Genomic DNA, 26169 nt, shown 5'->3' with positions numbered 1-26169 from the left:
ATTTTACTTTGAACTTTTAGGATACCTCAGTACTTAACTTCTAGAACTCTTTTAGGACAAAATCTGCAAGGTCTGTGCGGAATATGAATTATGGTGAAACTATTTATTTCCAGAATAAATTCATATTCGGTGCTGCACTTGCGCCGTTCGGTTCAAAAGTCCTCACAGATTTTTTGACAATCATGACGGGGACAGAGAGGTACTGTACAGATCTGCCGTGGATCTTCTGGATTATGTCTTTTTAATTTCCACACTGATGCCACTTCTCCATACAGCTCACTAAGGACAGCAGTCCACATTTCTTACACTCTCTAACTGCACACAACAACAGCGCGTGGACAAGGCCCTATACATTTTAACCTATGAATAAACCTCAACCCCCCGTGAATATTTCCTAGGCATCTTTGCTATCCTACTGTGTTTACGATCTAACGTTAAAACGGGGCATTGTTCACAGTATGTAGAATTATCTGATAAGGTAGGACATTTGAGTAGCTATATCTATCATTTTACGGGTAGGAAAATCTCAGGAGGTGGGGCAGATCGTTAGAACATCGCCCTCTGCAGCGTGTCTGCGTTTTGCCCATGAAAACAAACAACATCCGAACTTTTGCAAAGATGGAATACATATTGTGCATATAAAATGAAAGTGTTTTTGCTGATCCCTATTCTGTGGGGAAAGTGGGTGTATGTTTTAACCTGGGGGCGGTGCTGGCAGCACAGACTCTTCCTAGAAGGGGCTGTTCTCACTTTCATATGTATGAATGTGAAAACCCACCTAGTTTTTTGGATTGCCTCCCAATCTCTGGTGCTCAGAACCCAGGTTTCTAGAGGAATACTCAGAAATGTGTGAATGGATCAATATATCTCTTTGGGGTTTTTTATAATAAGGAATGAAGATTATAATACGCTTAAAAGCTCAAAACTTGATTTTGAATGATATAGGCCCTTCAGAACGTCACCAAAACAGCCTCGAACATAATTTAAAAGTAAGGTAACTCTGCATTTCAAAATCTTTAGAAATGTTTTTCATTTTATCTAAAGGAAAACGATTTCAAATCTTGACATACTAGCTAATTTTCAACTTTCCTTCTGGCTCAGACTTTATTAGAAATCTATCTTAATCCTCAGCTTTGTGTCAACCTGCTGTTGAATGTTTAAACAAGAAAGTATACAGTTGTAAAATGCTAATGTTACAATTAGAAAACTGTCAACACGATCCACTTTTACACTTTCTTTTTTACTTTATCTTAAAGACAATCATAGTCCAAGCAAACATCTTGTCAATTGTATTTCTAAAATCCAACTCCGATCATCATTTGATCTATTGAAGAATCGTTCCAGTGGTCTTTTACGTATGATTAGAATCTTTTTCTCCTAAATCAAAAGTTGTTGGTGGGACTGTTGGTGCTGAGAAAGTCTGCTCTTCTTCCTGTCATCCATCTGTTTACATGCTCTGCTGCTAGCTTACAGCCCCTCACATCCCCAACCTAACATTTCTGGTGCAACATAAATGACAAACAATGTTGGAGCAGAGCAGGGAGCTTATGGCCCACCCAGCACATTTTCTACGTCACTAATACAATCTTTTTCAAAATGCATTTTTTCATCTGCTCTTGATTTCCAAAGATTTGAATAAAAATGCTCAGAAATGGTTTTTTTCTAATGTCAAAAGTGTTTTTTCTTCACACAATCCTGTTCTGTTGTCATTTGATTTTGAAATATCCTTTTAATTTGATGTTTCTGCATCCTCTGAAGTATAGCCATGGATGTTGGACTTCCTCAGGATAGTTTGGTCTGTGTGAAGGAACAGGAGTGTCTTTTGATAAAAAGTGTAAATTAGTGAAATAAAGATTACTAAATACGATTTTTATATTTATCAATTAATTTACCACTACACCCAAAGTCATTGTGTTTTGTCGTCACACATTTAAAACTAAATTCTAAAGTAGAATGATATTATTTAGTAGCCAATGATCAATTAAAATTGTAACTGAAATATTTTAGACACTTTTATTTAAAAGGCCATCCAAATCAGGTAATTTATATACATTTAATAAAATCCTTTCCCCCCCGATATTTAAAAGGGATTTTTCTTTTTCGTTAAATAAATATGTTCAATTACTTTGTGCCACTGGATTTCCTGAATGTTTTATGCTCTCCAGGTAGCTTTTGTGGTCCTTTGCAGACAGAGAAACCTATAGAGTAGTGGCTCCTATTTCTTTCCCTTCTGGGTTATTTAAAAAAAAATGACCTGAGAAAGTAGAACCTCTTCTGCTTCCTCATATGAAGTATTTATTTTTGTTTGGAGCAGACCTGTAAATGTCCCGAGCCATCCCGAAATCCCCAATTTTGGCCACCCGGCCTGGTCCTTTGCAGGTGAGGAGGCAGTTCCGAGCGGCGATGTCCCTGAAGGTAGACACAAAAACCAGCTGATCAGTGTTCTAACTGGCAAGAAGACACCAACAAGAAAACAACTTAACACAATCACAATTCAAAAGAAAGACATGGAAATGTTTGTTTGCTGCTGAGCGACATCTAAACAAAAAAAGGTGGCTTTAAATTCTGCTCTCCACTGTTATTTTATTGGATTAAAACATCATCATGATAAAGTTATAGTTCAGACTCATTTAAACTGAGAGCTTTTCAGGACCAGGCCTTTTACTGTCTATTCCTACTTCTACAGAAGTCTGAAATCTAACTTTAGTCCCTTTAAAGCAGTAACTAAAGCACAACTTTTTCTGTCTCTTTTCAGGAAAAGAACTCAAACAAAAACTTCTCTTTTCCAAAATTAAAGCCCAGATTTTTTTAAACCAGGAATTTAATTTCTATTCATAAAGAAAAATAACTTTGACAGAATAAAAACACCCTGTTGATTTCATTAAAGCTTAGAAGCTCTGAACTGAAAGTTTACTTTGCTATTTTTTAAATCAGAGAACTCCCAGGATCTGAGATGTCCACACTTGGCTTCTTCGTCAATTTACGTAGCAATTTTTGTTATTGTTTATTTCCCCAAAATGCTTGATCTTAACCCTATCATTCATATCTACACAGATTTCTGAGACCCCTACTTCATTAGCATAATCCAAACTTTCCTTCAAGTCCCCCTATGACCCTTTTTTTTTCTTTTATAAAAACGTTCCTAGTGGTGTTTTAGTTATGATCATAACGTATTTAACCAAAATCCCACAACCTAAATGTCTTAAAAAGCCATATTTTTTGATTGTCTGAAGCCTCTGTTTCCAGAATCTCCTCTGCATGGGCGTAGCTGCTGGTGCTGAGCTGAGCAGCTCCGCCTATGATCCCCCCTTTCTGATAATAATAGCTGTGTCTTGCACGAGTGAAGAGCTTGACACCATTCTTAAAATGTATTCTTTAGCGATTAAGAAACGGTGACATATTTTTGGTTCCAGATCAACACTTTTTAAACAATGTTTAGAATATCCCTGCCATTTGATAAAATTACACACGTAAAAGAACTTTAATAAGCCCATGAAAAATGCTTTTAATTAAATTATAAATTAGGTTACATTGCACTTGCAAGCAGCATGGGCTGTGGCTCATTAATTTGAGCTTAATTTGATGCTAGCTCATGCAGATTGTTGAATTATCTTGCACAGCAGATAAAATAAAATGCCTAAATGTGCGGAAAGTGCTGAATTTCTTTTTTTGGCCGCACAAACCCAGAGGAAAGGTTAGATTTAGGATTACTGTCATGGTTTGGGTTTCTTTGTATTAGTTTTTGCTTCTGTTATGTCACTGTCATGATTTGATTTCCTGTGGACCACCTGCATGCCCTGTAGAGATTTGCACATTTTCCCCAGCTGATTTAGTGTGACTTTCACACTTATGCCAGCACAATTGCTACTGAAAGCTTGTTGTAAAATAAAATAAAAAAGCATCGCAGGAGGCACTGTCAACAAAGCAGTCATACACATACATACACAGTAAGCTGTTCTCAGACAGAATTAACCTCCTGGTTGAACCTGTTCAAGATCATCATCACACTGGTGTAATCCAAGGGGAAAAAGAGCCTTTTCTTGACACTCCTTTAACCTTCTGCTGCCCTTTACTCAACCTCAAGCGCACATGTTTAGAAAAGTGAAATTAGCCTGAAGAATGTAGAATTTTAGAGTGGGTTTGTTGTGTGGAGCATCACAAAATAAAAGGAAAATGAATCAATGTGGAAAGGTTGGATTTGAAGGTGCATGTTACAGAGATGCAGAACTGTTTAATGGCTGGAAAGTTGAAAGTGACATTCATGACTTTTATCTTCCAGTGCCCACTGCGAATAAGGACATACGCTGATGACCTGGGGCTCTGGACGCGGACCGTAAAAAAGGCAAGCCTGCTACTCCATCTGGCCTCAGCTCGGAGGTTGCTACTCATGGGTTTTGAGTCGCCTGCCGGTGGATCGTAGGTCGCGAGCCGGCTCACCAAAGCTTTAATGCAATTTTATGTCACAGATTGAGCGTGGGTGAGCCTTTTGACATAGTAGATTCATTTTGTCCCATCATATTATTCCGTAGCTCTCAATAGCGTAACCCTGTGACGTATTTTTGATAGTGAGTTAACTGGATAAGTTTTGTATTGAAGACAAGCAAGAGCCTAATTCAAAACAAAGAAAAGTCGTATTCAAAACAGACACATCAAAAGTCAAATGAAACGTATTTATATTTTTTGGCAAAGTTGTGCACAGGTGTTGACCATGTTCAACTCCTGGTGCCCCACACCTTCACCAAGAGTTTCACCGTTGGATTCATGGTGCAGCTGGGGCGGGGCACTTTGGAAACATTAAGATAGTGCAGACTAAAGGCCCGTTCACACCGGGACGAATTTCGCCCGCGATATTCGCCGACGTTTAACGCCTCGTGACTAAACAAAGGGCACCAATGTGAGTGTGCACACCGACGCGAAAAAACGCCACGCGTCAAAGCGTCACTTTTTAAAAAACGCCTCGGGTTCGTTTTTTTGGTTTGACGCGCAGCGTCTAAAACTATACGACCAATGAGAACGGCGCTTTTGCACACGTGTCTGGAGCTTCTGAAGTTACAGTAAAACACAACTTGGGGTCGCTCAAACACAAAACTGCCTTGCTGAGCACACATACCAGCGAAGAAGATAGACGCCAAGTAGCGTCTACACAGCCGCGAAGAAATAATGACGGACATTCTAAAATATCCCCGAACCGAAATATTCATGTTTTCTTTGTATTATTCTGACAAGCGCGTAAATACTTGCTCTCTTCTTCTGAGTGGAAAGCGACTTTAAGAAGCATAAAGTTGCGCAGCGCCACCTTGTGTAGAGGAGTATTTCTGTTTACATTAAGCGCCATCTAATGTCAGGGAATGAAATTGCATGTTCGCTCGGCTCATCGTCAGCGAAAATCGCCTGGGTGTGAACACAAAAAACGTGGCAAAAAACGCTGGCGAATAACGCCTGGCGAATATTCATCCCGGTGTGTACGGGCCTTAAGGTTCTACTGGCCAAATTGTTGACAAGATGCAGAACTGTATATCCAAAGCTGCGATACCTGCAGAAGGGACCCAACCAACGTTCCCAAGGGCCCTTGCAGCAGTACTTGGTGAGAGCACTCATGGAGAGGGTTCCTACGGACATTTTAGACCCTTCTTTTTGAGCCCCATAAGAGATTTTGGCCCTGTTCATTGTTTTGAGTTTCTCCCGGTGTGATGTCATCATTTTTCACTAAACCCAAACTTCATTTTCAAGGTGTGTGCAAACTTGAGTTTTTGAGAATGTACCAGTACCTAACATTTTTGCTCAAAGGCCCAGCAATGACAAAAATTGCGAAAACAATATGATTCTTGCAGTTCAGGACTGCCGCGGGATTTAATGACATCTGTACCTGTGGATAAACTGGTTTTCTTCTAGATACTGGCAGCCCTTAGCGATGTCTCTGGCTACATTGAGAAGGTCCACCATCGTCAGGCTGGAGGGTTGCTCCTGAAAAATGGGAAATTCAGACATGATACGCAAAAAAAATTAACACACGAATCAGAAAATTCAAACTTTTTCATGAAACGTCTGAACCAACATGACTCTGATTATGTATTTGCAGAGGTGAATCGAATTTGAAGCAAACCTGTGCTATAAAAATGCCACAAGGTCATCTGCATTAACTGGTTTGGAGTGATTAAACTATGCTGTGCAAAGTCGTTAGCAGAGGGTGGTGTAATCAATATTTGGTCAGAGCTGCAGCAGAGGAAGAATCCCAGGAAAAAGATGCTGAAGAAGCGGATCATTTATGCAGATGTGCAGGAATTTTTCCAAATGCATTAACACCTCAGGGAAAAAAGTAACACTTTAAACTCTTTAGCTGTTCATAAAAACTACTCACTCCCTTTACAGCAATAAAAAGCAGACAGTTTCCAAATAGCTGGTAAACATAGAGTGGAGTGTTTAGCTGCGAAAGAGCTGCCTGCAGGAGAAGGAGCCCCAAGAGGAGGCTTTTTCAGGTAACACAAATACAGAAACATGAATCCTGATGCAGCGTGAGGCTGTGTGATGTGTAAATGAGCAGCTGTTTACTGGTGCAACGTCAAAGCTGATGTCATGCTGGAGGATCCAAGGCGCACATTCAGAGGGAGCTCACCAGTCGGGGTCTGGTCTCCCTCAGGAAAGTCTTTAGGTCTCCACCAGCCATCAGCTCCAGCAGGATGAACCTAGGCATTGCCTGTAGACACACTCCGATGCAATGTACAATGTTCTGGTGGCTGAACTTGCTGCAGATGAAGACACGAAGCTTCATAAAAAAATACACTTTTGATAGAATCTGATTAAATACTGTATGTGAGGCTGTTACCTGATAATTAGAGCCTCCATGAGGAAGTCCAGCTCGTCTTGCTCAGAGCAAACTTCAGGAAGGGTCTAAGATGTGGAAAATCAGTGCTATAAAAGCTGCTGGATCTTTTTCAGGTTTATTTTTACTTAAGTATCTTTAAAAACAAGTTTTAACACAAACATCAGCTTATTTATTCTGTTTCTGTGAGTTGCTGCATCTCTTTATTTACATACCATGTCAAATTATGGTGCAAATTATATTTTTCTATGGTTTTTCTAAATACTCAATGCAAATGACAGTCAGCATAATTTTCAAGTCACTAACCATCAAAGTATTAAATGTGAGTATAAAATGTTATTGAACAAACTTCCTAAAGATAACAGTATTTTTTTAAATTAAAAACTTTCAAATGCATTATCCACATTACTACACACAATAGAGTTCCACAACATTCGATCAATTCTAAGGAACTGAAAATGGTCATTTGTTGAATTTGCTGCATGAGGAGGTCATATTTACTTAAATCAAAAGCTATTTCAGTCTAAAACATCTAAGTAGGTCAAGTTACATTTGAACATATGACCCCTTATTGTGTAGCAGCTTCACAATTCTTGCATTCATTGAACGTGTGAAGTTTTGGAGAGTTTCTGCTTGAATTTCTTTGCAGGATGACAGACTAGCCTCCCAGAGCTCCTGTTTGGATGTGAACTGCCTCCTACCCTCATAGATATTTTGCATTTATTTTGTCTTACTGATAACAGAGACAGAACCGATGAAAGCCAGTTGACTGGACATGACAAAAGTGCAGCAACGGCAAAACACGTCTGCAGCAGCAACGTTCTTCCAGGCAGACGTCATATGCATGGGTCTATAGCAGGGGTCGGGAACCTTTTTGACCAAGAGAGCCATAAACGCCACATATTTTTAAATCTAATTTTGAAAGAGCCATACAATAATGTAGCGTCCCTTTCCCACACTGAGGCACGGAGACTTAACCTCTTTTAAGGTTGATTGTTCTGGTTACTGCAGACCCCTAACAAACGCCGTACAATTAATTCAGCAACTCCTTATTCTCGCCCGCCGAGACGAGACGAGAGCGCTTCTCTCAACTTTTTATTCCCCTGCTCCCGCTCCAGTCCTCCCATTTCCCTTATTCGGCCCATAGCTGAACCCCATTGGTCCAAACTCCCTAACAACAGGCTGAGCGACAGAACAAAGGGCCAATCAGATCACTGCTTGATCGATGCGTTCCATGAACTCCAGAACTTTTAACGAGGCCCAACAGCCAAGTTAAACTCAGTCCGCGACAATATTTTTAAAACTAAAAATACAAATGAATGTGTGCATTTGATGTAATTTTAACACTTTTAAAGTACAATAAGTCATCGTTATGCTGTTGCTAATAAATGATTCGTGGTAGTTTTGCTGATGGTCTAGTCTGGTTGATACGTGGTGAGTTTCTGCTTCATGCAGGCGTTGAGACTTTAAACGTGATCTTAGGTCTGAATGTTCTTTAGATGTGAGAACGACTGCTCACATGCAGACCTGGAGCCAAACACACACTCACGCTGCAGTGAGTGACGGGCAGCGGGGTTTACGTTTTTGCCATCCCTGCGCAATTCACCTGCTGCCCCCCCCCCCCCCCCCCCCCCCCTTCTCCCTCACACATCCAGTCCCCACAACTGCGCGCTCTTTCTCAGAGACGGGAGCGCAGTTTTAGGCACGTCAATTCACAGGTTTCCGGGTGGTACAAACTCTGTGAAATAATAGATAATAGTAAACTGATAGTTTTCTCTCCAAGCACCGCTACTACTGCGCGCCTCTGGCATCGCATCGCGCCCGAGGACTGGTCTAATGAAAAAAAAAGTATAATTAAAGATTTGTCTGCGAGCCACATGTGACCATCAAAAGAGCCATATATGGCTCGCGAGCCATAGGTTCCCGACCCCTGGTCTATAGGGTTGCAGCTGAATTTCCATTAAAAAAAGGGTCAATAACTCTAGAAATGAATGAAAGACCACAATAAACACATGTGAGGTTTTGTTCAATTGTTAGAAAATGTTACCATTTGATGGGCTATAGCTCTACAGTGAAATAGGTGATGGACCTTATTGTTCAGAACCTGTTTTTATGTTGTGGTTTATGACACCTGAGTCTGACTTCATTAAATATCACCAGTTTAGACTCACCTTTACTGCCACCTGCAGTGGACTTTGTTCTCCTGGTATCCCAACTGCCAGTCCCTCATAGACTTCACCGAAAGCCCCGTGACCCAGACCCCTTTAAGAAATTACAATTCTTAATAAACAAAAATGCTAATAAATCAGACACAAATTTCATTTAAACAAACTCTCCCTAACTGATGGGTTAACATCAAGAGAAATTGATATTTGAAAAACAGAGCAGCAAAATTAATTTCTATTTATCCAAATAAGTAGTAAAACCGTGTCTCCAAAAAACATCATATCAATGGGTGAAGGTGTCGAACATGAAATCTGACACCAAGTTACAGCTTTAGGTTGATCCATCACCTTCAAAAACCAATGTGAAATGCAACAAAAGGAAAACATTGCTGTTCTGCAAGCAAAAAAAACAAAAAACAGGGTTTCTCATTCTCAAAGAATGAGAACCAACGTGATCAACCGGCGGTCTACAAACACAGAGTGAATTAAAAATTGAAGAGTCCCTGCAAAAATAGTTCCTAAGCTGCCTGAATTACTGCAGTCGACCCATTTTTCTCTTTTATTTTCTACTTTTTTGATATTCTGCTTCTTTCTTTGACTCCTTATACGACAATGAGGCCTTTGTCTTTTGACTTTTCCTTTTGGTTCAGCTTTACATATGTTTGTATGCATTTCTTTATCAAGAATGTGTTTCCTTGAAACCTAGGAATTGCACCAGTAACCTTTTACAATAACTATCCGTTAAAGCAGTTAACAAATCATTTATTAACTGATAGTTAATGAGTTATAAATGACTTGTTAAATAACAGTTAACTGTTTAAGGTTTATACATTAGCTTTCATAATAGATCGTAATAGATCGTGAACAAAATGTTAGTAAATTATTTACTGATGACTTAAGGAGCAGTTAATAGTTTATATATGTTACTGGGATGTCATTTTAAATGTGCCACTATTCCTTATTCATTATCTGATGGTATATGAGGAACATTTCAAACTTTAGAAGAGTGTCCCAGAAACATATATGAAGTATTAACTGATAATTAACAAGTCATTAGTAAGTACTTTAGTAACAGCTTGTTCATGATCTCTTCTCTTTCTCTTTCGGCTTTTCCCATCAGGGGTCGCCACAGCGAATCATCCTTTTCCACCTCACTCTATCATGAACATCATCTACCCTAACATTAGCCAACTTCATGTCCTCTGTTAAGACATCCATATATCTCCTCTTTGGCCGTCCTCTTGCCCTCCTGCCAGGCAGCTCCATCTCCAACATCCTTCTACCAATATATCCACTATCCCTCCTCTGAACATGTCCAAACCATCTCAGTCTGGCTTCTCTGACTTTGTCGCTAACACAGGCAACATGAGCCGTCCCTCTGATGTACTCGTTCCTTATCCTGTCTAACCTGGTCACTCCTAAGGAGAACCTCAACATCTTCATCTCCGCTACCTCCATCTCAGCCTCTTGTCTCTGTCTCATTGCTACCGTCTCTAACCCATAGAGCAGAGCTGGTCTCACAACTGTCTTGTACACCTTTCCTTTGAGTCTTGCTGGCACTCTTCTGTCACACAACACTCCTGACACTTTCCTCCACCCGCTCCAACCTGCCTGCACTCGCCTCTTCACCTCTTTTCCACACTCCCCATCACACTGAACTGTTGACCCCAAGTACTTAAACTCCTGCACCTTCTTCACCTCAGCCCCCTGTAGCCTAACGCTTCTACCTTGATCCCTCTCGTTCAGACACATGTATTCTGTCTTACTACGACTGACCTTCATGCCTCTTCTTTCCAGAGCAAACCTCCACCTCTCTAGCTGTTCCTCCACCTGCTCTCTACTCTCACTGCAAATTACAATGTCATCCGCAAACATCATTGTCCAGGGAGAGTCCTGTCTTACCTCGTCTGTCAGCCTGTCCATCAGCATAGCAAACAAAAAAGGACTCAAAGCTGATCCTTGGTGTAGTCCCACCTCCACCTTGAACTCCTCTGTCTGACCTACAGCACATCTCACCACCGTCATACTTCTCTCATACATGTCCTGAACTACTCTGACATACTTCTCTGCCACTCCAGACGACCTCATACAGTACCACAGCTCCTCCCTCGGCACCCTGTCATACGCCTTCTCTAAATCCACGAACACACAATGCAGCTCCTTCTGACCTTCTCTGTACTTTTCCATCAACATTCTCAAAGCAAAAATGGCATCAGTGGTGCTCTTACGGGGCATGAAACCATACTGCTGCTCACAGATCTCCACCTTCTTCCTAAGCCTGGCTTCCACTACTCTTTCCCACAGCTTCATTGTGTGGCTCATCAACTTTATTCCTCTATAGTTGCTGCAGTTCTGCGTGTCACCCTTGTTCTTAAAGATTGAAACCAGAACGCTTCTCCTCCATTCCTCAGGCATTTTCTCACTCTCTAAAATCCTATTGAACAACCTCGTTAGAAATTCCACTGCTGTCTCTCCTAAGCACTTCCATACCTCCACAGGTACGTCATCAGGACCAACGGCCTTTCCGCCCTTCATCCTTTTCAGAGCCTTCCTAACCTCATCCTTTCCAATCTCTGCTACTTCCTGCTCCACAACAACCACATCTTCCTCCCTTCTTTCCCTGTCATTTTCCACGTTCATCAGCTCCTCAAAATACTCCTTCCATCTTTTCTGTACACTCTCCTGGGTAGTTAGCACCTTTCCATCTCTGTCCTTAATCACCCTTATCTGTTGCACGTCCTTCCCATCTCTGTCTCTCTGTCTGGCTAGCCTGTACAAGTCCTTTTCTCCTTCCTTTGTGTCTAACCTGTCATATAGCTCATCGTAAGCTTTCTGTTTGGCCTTTGCCACCTCTCTTTTCACTCTACGCTGCGCTTCCTTGTACTCCTGTCTACCTTCCTCAGTCCTTTCTACATCCCACTTCTTTTTAGCCAACCTCTTCCTCTGGACGCATTCCTGTACTTCCTCATTCCACCACCAAGTGTCTTTACCGTCTTTCCTCTTTCCAGATGACACACCTAGCACCTTCCTACCTGTTTCCCTGATAATCTCTGCTGTAGTTTCCCAGTCATCTGGAAGCTCATCCTGCCCACCCAGGACCAGTCTCAACTTCTGCCTAAATTCCTCACAAGTTTCTTCATTCTGTAGCTTCCACCACTTGGTCTTCTTTTCTGTTTTCCCTCTCTTCTTCTTCCTGACCTCCAGAGTCATCTTACACACCACCATGCGGTGCTGTCTGGCTACACTCTCTCCTACCACCACTTTGCAGTCAATAACCTCTCTCAAATGACCTCGTCTACATAGGATGTAGTCCACCTGAGTACTCCTACCTCCACTTCTGTATGTCACTCTATGTTCCTCTCTCTTCTGGAAGTAAGTGTTGACTACGGCCATTTCCATCCTCTTCGCAAAGTCCACCACCATCTGTCCCTCCAGATTCCTTTCCTTCACACCAAACCTGCCCATCACCTCCTCATCACCTCTGTTGCCCTCACCAACATGCCCATTAAAGTCTGCTCCAATAACAACTCTCTCTCCTCTGGGGATACTCTCTATGACCTCATCCAACTCACTCCAGAATCTCTCCTTCACTTCTAACTCACAGCCAACCTGTGGCGCATACCCACTGACTACATTCACCATCACCCCTTCAATTTCTAACTTTAGGCTCATCATCCTGTCTGAGACTCTTTTCACCTCTAGAACACTGTTTACAAACTCCCCCTTCAGAATCACTCCTACCCCGTTTCTCTTCCTATCAACACCATGATAGAACAGTTTGTATCCTCCTCCAATACTACGTGCCTTGCTGCCCTTCCACCTTGTCTCCTGCACACACAGTACATCTACCTTCCTTCTCTCCATCATGTCTGCCAGCTCTCTGCCTTTCCCTGTCATTGTGCCAACGTTAAGAGTCCCTATTCTCAAACCTATGTTCCTGCCTTTTCCCTTCTCTCTCTGGCCCCGGACCCTTCTGCCTCCCCTCTTTCTTCGACCAACAGTAGTCAAATTTCCACCAACACCCTGTAGGTTAACAGCATCGGTGGCGGTCGTTGTTAACCCGGGCCTCGACCGATCCGGTATGTCTAAAGTGTTGTGGATGATTCGCATGGTTATTTTGGCAATTTTTACGCCGGATGCCCTTCCTGACGCAACCCTCTCTATTTATCCGGGCTTGGGACCGGCACAGAAGTTACTGACTTGCAACCCCTGTGGCTAGATTAACAGCTTGTTCATGATCTGATACTATTTAATAAGACCCAATAATAAATCCATACCAAACTTTTACTTTTTTTTAACAAGTCTTTTATATATTATAAACTAACAGTATATAAATAGTTTGATAACTAAGTATATTGAGTAGTTATTATAAAGTGTTACCTTGACATTTTCAGCCCTACACCTTCCCAGCATTGGTTGGTGAAACTGCCGAGCCTTTTACCTGGTGAGGGAAATGTTTCTCCGCGGCACTTCCTTCAGGTCATTGACGGACGCTGTCTTGCCAGCAAAGCAGTAGTTGGGGTTGTAGTCAGTCATGATGGTGGAGGCTCGCAGCTTGCTGAGTTTGCAGTCTGGACTCTGCAGCTCCAGCTGGATAGACTGCAGCTCTGTGTGTTTACGCCTGTACACTGGTACGTTGAGAACAAGAGTGTGATTTCTACTGAGAGGCTTATAAAAAAAAATACCAAACTGAACTTTGAAGCCTCCTTTTTGTAAAATGGCCGGACACAAAGTGGAACTCTAAATTCTAAAGACTGCATTCTTGCAGAGAAAGCGTTTTCCTAAAATTGAATGTTTTATCTCTTTCAGACACAGAAGCATCTCTTTGAGATAGCTAACTCTTATTACTTTACAAACACAGTGCAGGAAAAGAGGTGAACAAATCACCAAACCCTTCGTTATTCCAAACTAGAGAACTTTGTGTTGGAAAGCAAACAGGATAAAAAAAAAAGCTCAAGTTTCAGTGCTGGAGTCTGAGCTGTAAACATGTGAGTGGCAGAAAGAGTTTAAGTGTGTGTGTGGTGTGCTTATTTACTTAAATGGTCATCCATTATGAATAGCTTTCATTGGTCATGTGGTCAATGTGGCCTCCTTACCTTTAACATTGCACATATTCACATTCTTTGTGATGTGATGATCATAGTACATTATCATGATCATAGTACTATGGAAAACTATGGCTTCCAGCACCTTTTCTGCAGCAAACTGAATGATATTAAAAATAAAAACATCCATCCATCCATCCATGCATCCATCCGTCCGTCCGTCCGTAGTTACTTTGGTCAGAGCCGTCTCAGTGCTGTGGTCAGCCAGTTGACTGTGGCTCCAACTTACTTATCATGACTCCGGACACAGCCAGCAGCAAGGCCGCGATGAGGGCCGAGGTGCCCACAGACAGACCCAGAGCCAGGTGGGAGAGGGACGGGGGTTGAGACAGCGGGTTCACTCCTGCAGGACAAGAGGAGACAACAGTGTTATGGAGTGTTTATCTGCCCCAGAGGAGTATTAACATTCACTCCACCACCCTGTTCCCCCACTTAATTAATGATGTGAAAGCAATGACACAACAGAGCTCTGGAGCTGCAACGGCAGCTGCATGGCAAATTTTCCTCAGCGGCGAGGCGACATCTAATTCCTCTTGTTGGAGCAGAGAAACAAATCAGCTCACAGAAAGAGAATGGTATTGAGATTCTGACCTTTTATGATGTTGCTTAATGAGATTATCTACTGCTTGCCATTAATAGGGACAGATCTATGTTTCGTGTAGTAGGGCAAACTTAGGCTGTGGGACATTACTACTTAGATGCAAATTACTGTTTTATTTCTTCAAACATTCACCATAGCCAGTCATTTTACAAATCCATTCATAAATGCATTAATCACTTTGATTATTACATTTATAATTAAAGAATCCATTTGGAGTCTCTGCAAGACTTTAACAATTTAAGACAAGAAAAAGACGTGAAACTGCTGCGCTTCAATGATATGAACTTATTTAATCCTGCACTTTTAAAATCCATTGCATAATCTTTTAGTATTGGAGTCCAGGCGAAGCCTATTATGCTCAAATCCTCAACATATTTTTATAGAGAGCTTTAATGAGACACCAGCAGCAGAAAAGGGTCCACAGAGCTGCTGCTGCTGATAGACGTTGTCCTTGTCATTAATAAGTTAGCTCATCCCACTTATTGAAAATTATTCTGAATCATTAAAGCCCTATTAAAAAACATTTGCTCAGATAAAGATTCAATAAAGCGTAGAGCCTTCCAGGCATAATAACATTCTAGACATATATTCATTATCGGCTGTGTGAGTCACAGCCGGTTAAAGGTACAATTTAGCTAAACCCATTTTTTTAAGTTTGAACTCATTTCCTATATTATTGTTGAAGAAAAAGAGCTAAATTAAAGAAATGGAGAAACCTGAGGCGTTGATGCAGGACACTCTGTCTGCAGCCAGGATGAGGTCTTCGTCGCAGTAGCAGATGATGCCATCGTTGCTCTCGTGGCATTCTCTACTCTCACAGTGGCTGCAATTCTGAACGGGGCTGATGATCACTTCACCGTCACCATCGATGGCTGCAGGTGCCGACACAAAGGTTGGAACACCAAATTTAGAAAGAATTATCACAGCTTTTTAAAAAAAACTGAAATGTTGCCCTGTAACAGTGTGCACTTTAAGGCCAGAAATGAGCTTTTTCCCCACATAGCCCCGCCTTTTCTCTTTCTCACTGGAGGAACCCTCCCCGAATGTAGTGATCAGCAGCAGGTGAGACACAAAAACCACATATATAACCAGGGTTTATATATTCTGGGACTTGATAATCAAATATAGGTATTAGGTACTTTCAAGTAGCTTTGGAAGGTGAAAGTTGGGTCTCAAACTGGGTCAGAATTGTTATAAAAGCTATGAACTCTTACGTTTTCTTTTCTCTTTGGATGTTTTTCCATGGACCTGCTTTGGTAAAACTTTTTAAAGTCCCACTCCAATCATTTTTTGATTGTTTTTGTGTTTCCAGTGGTCTTTAAAATACTGTGGAAAGGACTGTTGCCGTGGAATAAGGCCGCCGCCCTTCCATTTGTTTACATTCTTTCCCACTAACTTACAACCCCTCATAACCCCAACCTAGCATTACTGGAACAACATAAAGGCAAGCAATATCAGAACTATCCAGCTGTAGAGTTGTGAGCCAGATGCCATCTATTTGTGTACAAGCGGAATGAAGCGGAACAGGGAGGTTGTGGCCTGCCTAGCATATTTTCCACGTCACAAATACAATCTTTTTCAAATGGCATTTTTTCATCAGCTCATGATTTACAACAATTTCAATAAAGAAAGATACACAGAAATGCAAAGAAATGCAAATTTGAGCTTAATTTTCTTCACATATATCCTCCATCATGAGAAAAATGACACAAGAACGTGTTAAAAACACCAAAAACATGATTTTCATTAGAATGGGTCTTGTGAAAGTTGGGTCTCAAACTGGGTCAGAATTGTTATAAAAGCTATGAACTCTTACGTTTTCTTTTCTCTTTGGATGTTTTTCCATGGACCTGTCTTGTGTATCATTCCAAATACATGTAAAGCATTTCTTGGTCTTCAAGTTGATATTTAGACAAAATAAAGTGTTCTCAAAGAGAGAATATAAATACACTTTTATACTTGGTACTTATCATTGACCTGGAAAAAAGTCATGTTGCTACTGACGCAGGAGTGCGCGTTGTTTCAAACAAAAATTCTAACGATGAACATGTTGATTTGTTGGTGAAGTTTGTTGAAACTCAGAAGCAAGAAGTAAAATCTTTACACTTTATAGTAAAAACAGCACACTGTCCCCCCCATGGTCAACACAAGACCAAGAGCTTACCAAGGTTTGTTGGAAGTGTGGTCGCAAGAGGAACTCATGACGTGACTGTCCTTATGTAATTTGGCTTTCAAAAGTTTGACAGGGGGTTTGGCTATCTTAAAGCAACGACAGGTGAAATCGACTGTCATGTGTGTGTTGAGACGTTTCTCGCTCCGTTATTTCTAAAAGTATGGGGGGGGGGGGGGGACAAAAAGCTTTAAATGGAGTAGAAGTAATTAATTAATTAACTGTCTGCCAAACTGAATCACTGAGCATGGCAGTTGACTTTTTGGTGTCAGACATGACATCAAAAGAGACACTTTTGGGTTTTGACTTTCCATCAAAATATGGTGCTGTTGTTGACCTTGGGAAAAATGTGTCAGTAGTGGAGCCAAACCCTCCTCCAGCATGCAAAGTGGTGGTTTTTCAGTTTGAGTCTGACACTACAGCGCCTCCATGCAGTGAAGCTGCCATGCGGCCAAGTAGAAGACGTAGGGTTGGATTATTTCAGGGAGATGTTACAACCTTTGAACTCTCTAGCCCTCTGCCATAGTCTTATGAGCTGTTGCTTTTACTGTATTCAATAAAGTCTGGAATATTTTAAGAGAACTGCCTCTTGTGATTCCTGACTGACAGGATTCATTCTTGTCTTTGACCACCCAACAAACATTAAAATACTTTTATTGTTTGCAGGTTTTAAATTAGGATCCAGGTTTGTTTGGACCATTTCTTTATATTCTTTAAATTACAGTGCAACAGTTATTTAACTAGATGATTTTACATCATTTACTCAGTATGGAAATAAAGAAACTGGTTGTACTAATGGAAAACAACTGCATGTGAAGACAAAGCATTCAAACATGAATTAGTCACGGACTGTCGAGTTAAATGCATGTGCAGTTTAGCAGCCAATGCTAGGAGTCATGTGCAGAATCTGTTTTTACTGTGAATCCCTCAAGTCTTGTAAGTAAAGAAAAACAAGAAAACAAATCTAACCCAGATACACTGGAAAGCTTTTCAAGGAGGCATATTCTGAAGCCCAGCTGCTGACTGCATACTGATGAGCATGTGTTGTGCTTCAGAGCAGAGATGACGTTTGCCTGTTTACTGGATTTCAATCAATCAATCAATTTATTATTTGTATAGCACTTATAAAAGCCAAGGCAACCAAAGTGCTTAACATAAAATCAACTAAAATCACAAACAATACGATGCAATAAAGAAACAATAGGAATAAAACAATAAAATCAATTGAACAATAAAAGCAATAAAACAATAAAAGAATAAGATTAATAAAATGAACAATGAACAAGCTGGCCCACTAGATATGCTCACTGGAGTTAAAAGCCTGAGTAAAAAGATGTGTTTTTAAAAGAGTCTTAAAATTACTGACAGTTCTGGCAGACCTCACAGAAAAAGGGACAGCATTCCAGAGTTTAGGACCTGCAACTGAAAAGGCTCTGTCTCCCCGAGTCACAAGCCGAGTCCTGGGAACCGCTAAAAGCATTTGATCTTCAGACCTAAGGACTCGACAAGGACGATAAACATGCAGAAGCTCAGAAAGATACTGAGGTGCCAGACCATTCAGACATTTAAAAACCAAAAGCAAAATCTTAAAAGTAATTCTAAAAGACACAGGCAGCCAATGAAGTGAGCGTAATATCGGTGTTATATGCTCACACCGTCTGGTCCCCGTTAACAGGCGGGCCGCTGAATTTTGAACCAGCTGGAGGCGGCGGAGCAGAGACTGATCTATACCACTGTACAGAGAGTTACAGTAGTCCAGTCTGGAAAAGATCAAAGCATGAATCACTTGTTGCAAAGCGTGAGGAGGAAGATATGGCTTGACTTTGCTAATTAGCCTCAAGTGATAAAAACTAGACTGGACTACAACACTGACCTGCCTGTCAAATTTAAAATGTCTGTCAAGGTTCACCCCAAGATCTCTAATGAATGGAGCATCTGAAGGGTCCAGGGGGCCAACAGCACTACAGCAGCCTGTCAGCAGGTCAGTCTTTCCAAAGACAAACACCTCTGTCTTGTTTTCATTTAGACAGAGGAAGTTAAGCTCCATCCAAGACTTGATGTCTGCTAAGCAGTTCTGCAATCTGTCGAGAACATCCGCTCCTCCAGATTTTAGGGGAAGATAGATCTGGATGTCATCTGCGTAGCAGTGGAATGACACGTTATATTTCCTAAAAATGGACCCCAGTGGCAGCAGATAAAGTGAGAATAAAAGTGGGCCTAAAACTGAGCCCTGGGGTACACCATATTTGAGCGGAGCCTCTGAAGAAGAGCACTGTCCTAGTTGGACAGAAAAACTCCTGCCACATAAATATGAACTGAACCAACTGAGTGCTGTGCCCTTCACACCGACAGAGTGCTCCAGTCGGGATAATAAAACACTGTGATCCACTGTGTCGAAAGCAGCAGAGAGATCTAAAAGAATTAAAACAGTGGAGGCCCCAGAATCAGCAGCTAGAAGCAGGTCGTTACACACCCTGAGGAGAGCCGTTTCAGTGCTGTGGCAGGATTTAAAACCTGACTGAAACTTCTCGAAGATATCATAATTTGTTAGATGCTCCTGCAGTTGTAGATAAACCACCTTCTCTAAAATTTTTGAAAGAAAAGACAACTTGGAGATCGGCCTAAAGTTTGATAGAACATTGGGATCCAAGTTGTGCTTTTTCAAAAGGGGGTGCACAACAGCATGTTTAAAAGCAGCTGGCACACACCCCGAGACAAGAGAGGAGTTAAGGAGACCAACTATCCAGGGGCCAATGGTATCAAAGACCTCCTTCAGGAGTCTGGGGGGAATGCAGTCACCTGGGCAGGAGGAAGGCCTCAGGTGTTGAACTATCTCAGAGATCTGGGAGACAGTGACAGGCTCAAACTGGTCAAAAACAGCAGGTGGGGGCGTTAAAACAGAGGGGTCAGGGGTACAAGGAGAGGGTAAAAACCTGACAGCACTGACTTTGTCAATAAAAAATGTTAAGAACTGTTCACAAAGTAAAACAGAAGGAGTCAGACAGGATAAATTACCAGGACTTAAAAGAGACTTTAAAGAATTAAAAAGGACCTTAGGCTTGCTGATGTTCTCAGACACAACATTTGACATAAACTGGGTCTTGGAATTTTTTACAGCAGCCTGATACTCAGTCAAGGAGTTTCTAAAAATCTGTAATGAAACATGAAGCCCGTCTTTTTTCCATTTACGCTCCGCGCGACGGCATGAGCGTCTGAGCGCGCGAGTATGGTCATTAATCCAAGGCTCCGGGGCCGGTTTACTGCGTTTAACCTTATATGGAGCAATGACATCTAAAATGCCCGTGCAAACAGAGCTAAAATCCCCCAGGAGTTTATCAACATCTCCATCCTGAACATCCAAGGAGCAAAGCTCAGAGGCTGAGAAAGCCGCTGAAAACTGCAGCGCTGTCTGCGCGTTCATCAGGCGGCGGGGGCGCGCGGGGGCGCGTTCATCAGGCGGCAGCGTTAAGAGATCAAAGTCAAATAAAACGGGCAGATGGTCAGAAAAACGGGCATCAATAATCTCCTTGACATCTCCATGTAGTCCCAGAGTTAAAACCAGATCCAGGATGTGTCCTTTCTCGTGCGTGGAGCTCTTCACTAACTGCTGCAGGTTAAAAGAGCTGATCAAGTCCAGAAAATCTTTTGTTAGTGGCTTGCTCTCACAACACACATGAATATTAAAATCTCCAACAATTAAAATCCGGTCATACTTTAAAATGATCTCGGACAGTAATGTTGCAAAGTCCTGAAGAAAGTCCTTATGGAACTTGGGCGGCCTGTAGATCAGCACGCAGAGAACCGGAGAGTCGCATTTCATTTCCACCAGCTGAACCTCAAAGCTGGAGAAACTGACAGCTGGCAGCTGCCGACACGAAAGGTGAGATCGGAAAACTACAGCAACTCCTCCACCTCTACCTGCAGCCCGAGGAGAACTGAGGAATCCACAGCCTGGAGGGAGAAGCTCTGAGAACGGCGTCAAGTCTCCAGCCTGAAGCCACGTCTCTGTCAGGAACATCATATCCAGCTCCCGGGAAGTGAAGAAGTCGTTCAGGATAAACGTTTTGTTTGTGAGAGATCTGGCATTGATGAGGGCCGATCTCACAAACACCTGACCCGCACTGAAGGATGAGGAGGCCCGACACAGTGGAAGAAGATTCCCGAGCTCCACAGCGCGTTTGGAGAACCGGCGTCGACGGAGAGAGAAGGCCGCTGCCGGCAGGTGAGCCTGGTCCACCGCTGCTTCGGGAACAACAGACAGGATCCAGCGCAAGGAAGCAGAACGATGCCGTTCAGAAGATCTCCGAAGGGCCTTAATCCTCAGAAGAACCCCACTCCTCTTTCCCCGTCTCCTTAGACGCCTTCCTCGCTGACAGCTGGGCGGGATGCGACGCAGGTAAACAGGTATTCCAGAGAGGAGCGGTGACGAGAATGGAGATTCATATTTAAAAGTCCGTTTAAAAATAAATTCCTGGTAATGCTCAAATTTGAGAAGAGCTTGGCGATCATAGACCAGGAGAGCAGATACAGGGTGCCAGCTTATTAAAAATAGTAAAAAAGCAACAAACAAAATTAGGAGCGGAGCTGACAGACGGCAGGCCGCACACACTGGCGCCATCATGCCACGTCACCGACTCCTTTAACAAACAACCTGTAACTTCTTTGGGCCTGTTCACCTATAGAAAGTGTCAAACAAGTGAGATTGTAAAAGGAGACCCTGTTAAAATAAAGTTATGTTTACATTCAACATTACATACAGACATGCAGACAGCCTTCAGCATCTCACAATAAAACTAGTTAAAGAGGGTGAAGGACTGTCACAAACACATCTCATCGCTCATAGCCTTCAGTTTTGACCTACAGTTGTTCATACATAAGATCAATAATGAAGCACACTGGTGTTCCCCTTAAGATGTGGTCCCTCCTGTCTATAACTCAGCCCAAAAACCTGCAGTGCCTTTAGAGGTCAACCCCCTGTATGGGTGCATGTGACTAAGACATAATGCCTTCAAGTTCTAGCTTGGATACCAGAGATCTCAACTTGAAGATCTTCCAGTTTGTGGTCAACAGTTTAACATGGTGAGAGAGATATTGCTGAATCAAAAATGACAACAAACACGGTGTCTGATCAGAGGGATCTTCTCCTCACAGCAACAATTTATGTCTCTGACCAGACTGAATTCAGCCAATTAAAAGTTAGCACTTAACCACTAAGGCCCCATTTACACTGCATGGTTCAAGTGCATGGTTTTTTCCACTCATGTGGCACAGATCGGATATGACCGGTGAACGCGTAATCAGGAAAAAAGCGCATGGATTCCGTTTTTCTCAGATCTGATTCAGGCCTCATTCATATATAGAAATAAATCGGATACGAATCAGATACGTGCATTTGCGTGTGCCATGTAAGCAGACAAATCGGATATTCCCCAGTAAATGCGAGTCGTACGTCAGTGACGTCAACTCAGGACACCACCAACTGAGATCACATGACTTACTATATGTGCTTTTGTGCTTATTTTGCTGTTCCAGGACAGTTGGAGCCCCATCAGCGTGTTACCTTTCAGCCTCAGGCTTCAGACCGTAGTCAGAAACTGCTGTTATTTCCGGTCCGGTCCTGGTCGAGACGCAAACGGTAACTAATCAAGCTGGACACCGTTGCTCTGATAGCACAAGGGGTTACATAATGACAGAGGTGTTTCTAGAGTCAGAGGCCATCAACATGTCTTTTAAAACTCTTAATAATGCCGCTTCAGTGTTTTGATTTCAGCGCAGTATTATGCTGGGATCTGGAAGACCCGTAAACCCACTGGACACTAACTGTCTGTGAGGATTACTTACACAAAAGGACATCAGAGAAAACTCTAATTTAATATTTCTGCAGTCAAAGTTATCAAAAATCTTTATTTTAGGCAAAACTTATGGCATTGAAAGTGTACAAGTGTTATCTGTAAATACTAATCATGGAAATGGAAAGTTAAGAGAATATCTGAGGTAAATCTCAGTTTAAGGAATGCCAAGCTAAAATTATTTGACATTATATTTAGCAAAATAATAACAGTTATTAATTCTGTTATGAAACAAGCTACAAATAGGTCACAAACGATGCTTAAGAATTTCCTTAAGGGAAAAAAAAATGTGCTATTGAATTGTTTTGTCTGCTTTCCACTTTCTATTGAGAAAGTTTTTATTTGTTGCTTTATTACTTTTTATTTCTTAATCTACTTGTAAGCCAATGTAGTATGTTTCTTTCAAGTGCCTACACTGCAAAAGAGGAATTTTAAGAAAGTAAAAAGACCATTGTTTTAGGAAGAAAAAAAATTCTGTTTTGCAAGAAAATAATTTTTTCAATAGCAAAATAATCTTAGTTTGAGAATGGCGCCTACTTGTATCGTCCTGTTCTACCTTCCCCGAAGGCCCGAAGACCTTTACAGTCACAGACCCATTCACATTCACACCCTGATGCTGGCTCCGCTGCAAACACTGGCTCCACCCCAATACCACCGGAGGCAATGTGGTTTTCAGTTAAAACCTGTGTTAGTGACACAAAAAGAGGCATTCCTGGTAAGACAACTTTTCTTACCCCACTGGCAGATTTTTTATTTCTTATTTAAAGAAAATCTGCCAAAGGGGTAAGAATTCTTTTCCTTTTTCTAAGGGGTCTGTTTTTGCTGTATAATACAAATGTATTGACTGAAGTGACACTTTTGTGTAAATATTAAGTAATTTTGCAAAATGAAATTAAAAGCAGGATGATTTTGTGAAAACTGGCTGGCTGACCCTTTTTTCATTCAGGAATGTCACAAAAAACGAATTGAAATCACTCCAATGAAAATTGTTTTTCCCCATGTTTTTTCATGTTGTTGTGTCATATTTCTGATGATGGAAGACCTATATAAAGAAAATTCAGCTCAAAATTGCTTTTCTGAGTATTTATTTAAATTGTGAAGCAGACAAAAAATTATTTTGAAAAAGATTTTATTTGTTACATAAATAAAACACCGGGCGGGCCACAAGCTTCCTGCTCCGCTCCATTCTGATCCTTCCACTTGAAGACGACTACATCCATATACTTCTTCGTTTTCCTTGTCTGAGTTGGTGTCTGGCTCAAAAGCGTACGGCTGGATAGCTTCAACATTTCTCGCCGTTTTTGTTGGACTGGTAATGTTAAGCTGCGTTCACGCCAAACGCGATTTGCATGTCAAATTCAAGTTAGAGACTCTTGACGCACGACAAATTCGCTGCCTATCAAAAATTCGTTTATCGTGGGAATGTTTTCAGCCTGATTGTTATGGAGCAGTGTCTGTGTATTCATTTATTTTAAAAGGCTCTACAACTGCATCTGTAATCATGTTTGGGTTCGTGAAATTATTCAGTCTCTCCCTGTGTGGTAGGTTTCCCTCCTGCTACAGGAGCTGTGTCTGAATAACAGCCGCTTTCCAAAGTTTCTTCCGTGTCTCTGCGACCCAGTTTGAAGACTTGCTGTCCAAGAGGGAAAAAAGAGAAGTAAAAATAAAACTAGAGGATCATTTTTTTTATTGTCTCGATGAAAATAAGAGAAATGGTTCTGAAAGCACGAGCAGGATGCCTCCCAATGCCACAACATTCTCTCCGCCGGCCAGCAAGCCGCCTGGGGGCCAGTGTAGAGGGCGCGATCACTCTAGCCCCATCGGGCCCTACAACAGGCTGGTGACCTGTTCAGGGTGTACCCCACCTTCGCCAACAGTAGCCAGGACAGGCTCCGGCAACCCCGTGGCCCAGAAACAGGGAAACATTGGGTTATGATAATGGAATGGAAGTTCAGGACGAGAACAGTTGCACAATTAGCCATATTGGACTTGTAGTCTACTCACTGATCGATCTACTGATCATAACCTTTACCAGCATCTGTAGTGCAGTCTGTCTGTATCGAGTTATCAGAAGTGCTGCAGTCACAGACAGAATCAGTGTTTACTTTTGATTGGCTCTTGACAGGACAAACCTGCTCTCGTGTCAATTCAATCATCATCACAGTTGACATGCACATGGATGGTGCTGAGGTTTTCACAATGCCACTGTTTTAAGGACATGTTGGACTCAAACCCTCAGAATTCTGGAGCAGAGGCAAAGCAGCGTTTCCATGGGTTAACTCTCCGTTCAGTCACTCTACAGTCTGGATTCTTTAACTGAACCTATGTTTGTTGTTGTGTTTTTTGTTTTACAAGCATACAAATTAAATGGAAGACCACTCTGTGCTACTAGCCCTAATGCACCATAAGAAAACCAAAATAAGATTTAATTGGTAAATGCAATTTTCTAGTCATTTTACAAAATGAAAGAGTATGAACTCCCACCTACAAACAATCTAAATATGCAATTATTTGCACCTTATTTGCTGACAACTGTGAGCAATAAGATGTATTTTCAAAGCTCTACTGTTACCTTTGAGCGGGAAGAGGAAGGGTTCTCCATCTGGGCCTAGAAAAGATGTGCCATCATCACCATCAGCTGTGGGGTTGTCCTCTATGGAGGTGTTTCCACCTGGAATCAAGGAAGCAAAAGAGCAGAAAAATAACTAGCATACAGAAATAGTAATTTGGAAACGTTCGGAATCTCTCACTTTTGTCTGATGCAAAACACTGAGATTTTAGTTCTTGATATCATAAGAGCCAAAGGAATAATGGAACAAACATTTGTTTACCACCTTGCTGCCAGGTTGGGATTACAAATGTCTGTAACATAAGGAAAATGTACTGAACTTATGTAGGAGCTTGGCTGAAGCAGGAACACAATGTAAACAGAAAGTTGCTAAAGGCAGGGTGACCAATAAATTAATCCCAATCAACCGGTCAACCACAGAGGAGGTGTGGCTGGATTGCGGGCCGTTAAAACTAAATAAACAAAAAATGCACTCAGTCATTCATTCTTGTATGCATGTCACTTGACATGTGAAATGGCTATTCTCTGATACAATGTCAATGCATATGAATGTTCAACTAGGGCAGGGGTGGCAAACACCGAGCCGCATGCAGTCTCGAGCTGCATGCTGCTCTTCACGTCTCATCATATTTTCTATATATTGTACCTCATTTCATAATTTCTTCCCTCTTAAACCACACTCAAACCATCAGAGGGTATTAAAAATTAATAATAATAAAAGTAATTCGGCAGTGTGTGTGTTTTGATGCTGCTCCCGACACATACGTGACCGCCAAACATTTGCGCAGGTTACGCCTAGGGGTGTAAAAAAATTCATTTGGCAATATATTGCAATACGTCATTTGGCAATACTTGTATCGATTCAAAATGCTGCCAGATCGATATTTATT

The 26169-nt window shown here is 41.7% G+C and overlaps 1 protein-coding gene across 2 annotated transcripts in view; it reads right to left on the bottom strand.

Moving 5' to 3' along the window:
- The window catches only part of alk (ALK receptor tyrosine kinase), a 650197-nt gene that overhangs the window by 36870 nt on the left and 587158 nt on the right, over nucleotides 1-26169 (bottom strand). For both annotated transcript variants that reach the window (XM_023951461.1, XM_023951462.1), the window contains exons 17-25: nucleotides 25283-25381; nucleotides 15408-15563; nucleotides 14320-14433; nucleotides 13427-13613; nucleotides 8992-9082; nucleotides 6824-6888; nucleotides 6614-6743; nucleotides 5867-5964; nucleotides 2317-2409 (exon numbers count right to left, since the gene is read on the bottom strand). In XM_023951461.1, the coding sequence (XP_023807229.1) occupies nucleotides 2317-2409; nucleotides 5867-5964; nucleotides 6614-6743; nucleotides 6824-6888; nucleotides 8992-9082; nucleotides 13427-13613; nucleotides 14320-14433; nucleotides 15408-15563; nucleotides 25283-25381 (1033 nt within the window). The remainder of the gene's footprint in view (nucleotides 1-2316; nucleotides 2410-5866; nucleotides 5965-6613; nucleotides 6744-6823; nucleotides 6889-8991; nucleotides 9083-13426; nucleotides 13614-14319; nucleotides 14434-15407; nucleotides 15564-25282; nucleotides 25382-26169) is intronic.

This window comes from Oryzias latipes, chromosome 22 (genome assembly GCF_002234675.1).
Source record: "Oryzias latipes chromosome 22, ASM223467v1".
NCBI classification, from domain to species: Eukaryota; Metazoa; Chordata; class Actinopteri; order Beloniformes; family Adrianichthyidae; genus Oryzias; species Oryzias latipes.
Note: the sequence above shows the minus strand (reverse complement) of the source record. Positions and strands in the feature narration are given on the sequence as shown.